At 39.3% G+C, this 6,098-nt stretch overlaps 2 protein-coding genes across 4 annotated transcripts in view; one reads left to right on the top strand and one right to left on the bottom strand.

Moving 5' to 3' along the window:
- Positions 1–5,313, top strand: part of ecm2 (extracellular matrix protein 2, female organ and adipocyte specific) — a 29,942-nt gene extending 24,629 nt beyond the window's left edge. For all 3 annotated transcript variants that reach the window (XM_079242399.1, XM_079242398.1, XM_079242397.1), the window contains 2 exons: positions 405–618; positions 3,829–5,313. In XM_079242399.1, coding sequence (XP_079098525.1) covers positions 405–618; positions 3,829–3,997 — 383 coding nt within the window. In that variant the 3' untranslated portion in view covers positions 3,998–5,313. The remainder of the gene's footprint in view (positions 1–404; positions 619–3,828) is intronic.
- cenpp (centromere protein P) overlaps positions 1–6,098 on the bottom strand; it is a gene marked incomplete at its 5' end in the record, with an annotated part of 126,812 nt that overhangs the window by 31,315 nt on the left and 89,399 nt on the right. The gene's annotated exons all lie outside the window — the stretch shown is intronic.

Genomic DNA, 6,098 nt, shown 5'->3' with positions numbered 1-6,098 from the left:
GAAGCCATCCGGAAGTTGTTCTCCATGGCCTCACCGAACTCCTCCCGCGGCCAAAGTTTTTGCCTTGGCGACAGCCGAAGCTGCATCCAGCTTAGCCTGTTGTTACCCATCAGCCGCCTCTACAGTCCCACTGGCCATGAAGGCCCGATAGGACTCTTTCTTCAGCTTGATGGCATCCCTCACTGCAGGTGTCCACAAACAAGTTCTGGGATTGCCACCACGACAAGCACCAATGACCTTACGGCAACAACTGGTCCATTATTAATATCTGATTAATAACCAATATTCTTTGCAGAGAAAGCAAACAAGAACAAAAGAAAAAAATGCTTGAAGATGTAAAGGAGATCAACTCAAAATGAAGGAAAATCAACGATAATAAACTCGTCACTCTAACTCCTCCACAGGTTATGTCTTCGCCCACATGGATCCTGGTTTAGAGTTCCTTTACCTGTCCTACAACAAACTGGACGGAGAGGGAATTGAGCCAGAGTCGTTTTTCGGTGCTTATCACTCCATGGTGGAAATGTGTTTGGATCACAATCAGCTGGTCAATGTGCCGGCTGGGATCAATGAAATGACCAACTTGCACTTTCTCAGACTCGACCACAACAAGATCAGGTATGAAGCTGATATAAGTGAATAAATTGTCCTCTTACTGTGCAGATTTTCTAGAATCTATGATCAAACATCTGGTTTGGCCATCAGGAATCTAAACATGTAGTTGGAACAACTGATTGTTATCTGGACTACATGTCTTATTTCCAGTCATTTTTAAAAGGTTCAGTTGCTCTAAAAGGCAGTTATTAACAAGCCTTTCAGATCAAATGACTGTACAGGAGTGAGTAGACAAATAAACTAAAACCAGGTGATTTCAGCAGAACCACAGTCCTGTAAAGACCAACAACGTTGGATCAAACCACTGACTCATTCATCACTTCCTGCCAGACAACATTAACTCGAAAGTTCAGCGAATGGAGAGTTGTCTTGACGACAAACAAAACAAGTTGATTCCAGTTTCCACCAGGTAGTCACTCTCATTATGCACCCACAGGTCTGTGCACGGTGCACAGTCCAACATGTGGCTGCGTGTTTCATATAAAAGTGTGACTGCAGTGTAAACACTGAACTATGCTCCATCTTCACTGCCAACATGGCTGACGCTGCAGGTGATAAATGACAATCAGCAAGTACTGCTGATATATCATTAAATCAGCATTGAATCAGAGTAAGTCAAATAAAAATGAGTAAATACTAAAAGTAAAAAAAAAGCCCCCATGGACAGGATTATGGGGTACAGAAAATGGATGAATGGATAAAACCTTGAAAACTAGCCTCTGATACGAAATGATTTTAACCTTCTGCTCTTGAGTTAAACAGAATTATACCAACTTTATATGGAGCTTAAACAGCAATGTTATCATATGTACTGGAGGAAGCTTGACAAGTCTTATACATCCACCCAAAATCAGAAACCCACCGCTGTGTTTGAACACGCTGCACACCTGCATTTATGCAGAAATACAGAGTGAAATTTACACCAAATGGAGAAATGACCATGTATTTCACAAGTCACATATTCATGTTGTACTTGTCTTCAGGTCTTCACGTTGTTGTGAAAGAGTTACTTGTTTGGGAAAAACTTAGGATGAGGAATAAGACATTGAGAGTAAAATGTTAGCCGTTAGCTTTGTGCCATCGCTGCTGCCTACCAGAACAGTCTAGAAAATTTTTTACGGTCATGCTCGGCAGTGAGAACGAAGCAGGAACAGCGTTGTGTTTAAATGTATCGTGGCTTTCGTGTTTAAAATCGCATGATAAGAAGAAAAAACTCAAACTTCTGGATGTCCACAATTCTCCTCCATTGTTTCTGTGTAGCATTTTTCTTAGTTATAATTTAAGAAATGGGCTGTGACATTATGCTATTAGGTATCTGACGAATCAGTCATTGTCTGACTGATATGCTGCCTACATGGAGTGACGTTAACCAAGCAGTGCTTCTAAGTGTATAAAATGTGTATAATCCATCCTCTCATACCAATTTCTTAAAATATTCAGGCTCTTGTGTGAATGGTGTTGTTGATGCTGTTAGACCTGCTAGTCGCATATGTCATCACAATGTCCCACTGCTGTGAAACTGACTTGATGTAAGAAACAAACAAGGTGCCATTTCAGCCTCTATCATACTTTTGCTACTAATCTTTCACAACACTGTCTTAACTTTGTTAAAAGAAGTCCTTACAAAACAAAGTGTAGCTTCTTGGCTGCCTCAGCGAAGATTCAAGAAACAGTTAAAAACTGTCTCAACATGAAGGAGAAGAAGCTGAACACGTAGAGCTGCAGGGAAAACGAGACAAACGCTATCCATCCCTCTGCATCTGGTCATGCTTGTGATTAGATGGAAACTAAGTGGGTTCAAAAAGGTCAAAGTTACATTCACAGTAAAAATAAAATAGTTTGTATGTGATTGTATGTATCAAAACTCCCTGTTTGTCCTTTTAGAGTTTGTCAAAACAGCATGAGAGGCGGCGTTGTGAGATCTCAGGGGATCGTTAGAAACACTCGTTATTGTGCATACATCATACATTTCTGCAAAGCATGAATTAATTCAGCTGAAAGTTGTGGAACGGCTTCCATTTAAATAAAGTTAAGCTGTCTAAACTGTACAAAGACATAAATCCAGTCTGTGACGGATTTAAATCACGCTACTGCTAGACACGTTCACATGTTTTGTTCTTGCCTGATTCGGCAGTCTTTAAATCATTATCAAATGATGTTGTAATTGGTTTGTTTGGAATTACTCCACCAACTCTTGTATAAGCCTTGTCACTTTGCTGGTTGGATACTTTACCCTACTTGAGTGGAAATCCCTGATAGCTACTTTTCATGTTTACTGCACAAGAGAAATGCATATTTGTGTTAAACTATAAAAGATCTAATATATGGATTCAACTAAGAAGGTTAACAATCTGTAGAAAACTTTTCTCAAATATGTAAAAAAGTAAAACTGCAAACATTTGACTCCATATGAGGCTTTATCAGGTATAGATTTTTGTTTTGTTTTGTAAATGAGTAGCGTTATCAGTGTTCAGATTTTATACATGTATATCTGCTTTGTGTACAAGCTGTGTCCATTATTGTAATTTTCTTGTTATGTTTTCCTTAAGGAAGAAACTTGCTGAGTTAGTTTTCTGGCACTTTTTTTTTTTTTAAATCTTCTGTACGTTCAGATACATTGTTCGGAAGTGCAGCTTTTTGAGCTGGTTATCTGATAAATAAAACACATACTTACACATACCTAAAAAAAGAAAAAGAGCATTTGCAGCTAAGTCGGAGCTGATTCCATCACATACTGTGACATAATGCTGAACGTGGCTTCAGGTTCACACTCTCCAATCTATTTGGTTTCTTCCATATTTTACACAGGCGGTTCTTGGGTTACGTGGTTCTAGACTTTACAAAACTCATTAAATAAATGTAAATTAAAAAAAATAATAAATAAATAAAGCAAGTTTTGAAGTAACAAAGGTCCATAAAAGCTCTTACGACGCATGAGACGGAGGCTGAGATAACGCATCAGTGCGGATTTTAATTGCCTTTACTGTTTTTTTTTCATTAATATGATGCATAATACATGTCTTCAGATAGTTATTTAGTGAGCAAGGGGGCAATAAGGGGTGTTTAAGGATAAAAATCTGACTTATCAAACTCATCTGCATAAAGGATAATAACACCAAGGAGCTCTGCAATCCATTAGTGGTTTAATCATGACATTTTTGGCTTCAGTTTTAGTCCCTGCATAACTGAATGTTTGCACTGTGTGGTTTCCAGGAGCATCCCCGATGAGGGCATCTGCGATCCGGACCACAGTGGGGACCACACTCTGGTGGCCCTGAGACTGGAAAACAACTACATCAACCCCCGTGACGTTTCACCTACTGCCTTCTCCTGTGTGCGCTCCTCTTCAAGTGTGGTCTTAAGACCCCAGAAAACCAAGTGATCGGGGGATTCTCAAAACCAAAGACTCAGACAGACTTGTTTAAAGGCTCCTGGACACAATGTCTTGGATTTGAATCAGCTAAAATAAGTAAAAATGTCAATTCCCATGAGATGTCTGATGCCACGATAAAAAGACTCAAGAAGGCAGGTGAACATCAATCTGCAGGGTCAGTGTGAGATACAGACATTCAGTAACAGGTAATGTTGATGTAACTTGGCTAAAAGAAAGTTCTTTGGCTTGGTTTCTTTCAAGCCGTGTCATATTTTCTTCCAGTCGGTACTTACATGTCATTTTGGGTTTGGTTCAGTAAGTTTTTTCTGCACAGTCACATACGGCTAGCATCAGGATGACAGAACTCCTCCAGACTTCACAAATCAAACACATCTGTCTCTTTTGGTAAAACGTTAAACCCTCTAAAATGGAAAGAATCTCCGCAGCACGGACTGTAAACCGAAAATACTAATAAAGAGATGGAAAGAATTTCTTTGCAACGAGACCACGGCAGCGAAGGACATTATTTTTAACAACCTCAGCACCTTCATGTTCCACTTCCCAGCTCTGTTTCTTCCAACGCTTCCTTTCATAAAAACTCTGACATGGGGAGTGTGAGAAGAGCGTTCGGATGTGTCATGTCTTCTTTATGTGACTGATTCACATGCTGAAAGCGAGGCCTGCTGCGGAGCTAAATCCTCCAGCAGACCAGAAGACAGTAGATGTCATAACATGTCCATGCTTTGTCTCCCCTCAGTGAGCAGACAGAGACACAACTTTAACTTTCTATAGTACAGCTGAGATGAATTCATACTTGATACAAGAGGTTTACACAAGTATTCACTAGTGATATAATGCATGTTCCCAATCTGAACAGGACATATTGTGCTTCACTCTGTTGAAAGCACAAAAACAGCCCCTGTTTTTCTCAAAGTTCAATGCTTAGTGAGGAGATGGTTTGGTGGAGCATTTCTGATTAATTTCTGCTTTGATTTATCATTAAATCTTTGCTTGTAAAATGTATCACTAACCCAACATCAGCACTGACCTGTGGAAATATTGTCACAATTAATTACTGTTTAAATATTTGATTAATAATGTTGTTTAATTTGCTTTTGGCTGGCCAACATGCTTAAATTATGATTTTTCTGCTGGATGTATTCACTCCATAGTTAACATCATTACAATCAGATTTTTTATGCATTAAAAAAAAACAAAAAAACAAAAAACAATGGCTTCCTCTAATGTTTCCTGTATGCACGTTTTGTTAATGCTGTTATGTGTAAGCTGTTGCCTTCTGACATAAACGTACGTCATAGACTGCTTTTTTCTTTCACATGTTTCATTTATTTATTTTTTATCACTCATTATTGATGACCCTGAAGTGGAATGAGCGGTATGGAAAACATAGTACCTCAGAACCAGCATGGACCAGAAGAAACAGTTGGTTCCTCTTGACCACGCTCCTGACTTTGATACTGTAGATCACGTCATTCTTTTACACAGACACGTGGAGACTGGACTGGGACGGTTTAACAGGTTTAAATCAACCAGAAACCTCTGTTGGACAAAAGTGAAGGCTATGCTTAAATGCCAGAAATTGCAGTTCATGTCTCATCCACTAGGGGCTCCAGCACAGAGCAAATTCCCATAGACTCCCATGTTAAAAAGACCAACTTCACAGCAGAAATAAACATGTTTACAGCCTGGTACAAAAATCCATTTTAGGTTTAATAGGTCAGGTTTACCTTCATGACAACTGTGGGGGAGTGACTTTTTTCATAACTCATCCCTTTTAAAAGTAATTTAATCTAGAAATCGGGCATAATTTGGGCGTGTCCTTTTAATTGACAGATACCCATTATCCCGCTACAAGAAGGCAGAATGTAGCACAACCACAGTTTTTAACAGGATAACAGTGTGACTTTGCTTTAACCTGCGTACCTCCTTTAGCTAGTTAGCTCAGTTAACTCTTAGCTACAGGCATGTTGACACTAAATGTAAATAATCTGTCAGTGATGTGCATGACTTACATGTCCAGGCAAGAAGAAAAGTGATGCTGCAATGGAGTACCTGATCCATCACGCTGTCTGCCCATCCAGGACACGAA

The sequence above is a fragment of the Telmatherina bonti genome (assembly GCF_933228915.1).
Source record: "Telmatherina bonti genome assembly, chromosome: 6".
NCBI classification, from domain to species: domain Eukaryota; kingdom Metazoa; phylum Chordata; class Actinopteri; order Atheriniformes; family Telmatherinidae; genus Telmatherina; species Telmatherina bonti.
This window is presented reverse-complemented; position numbering and strand designations above follow the sequence as displayed.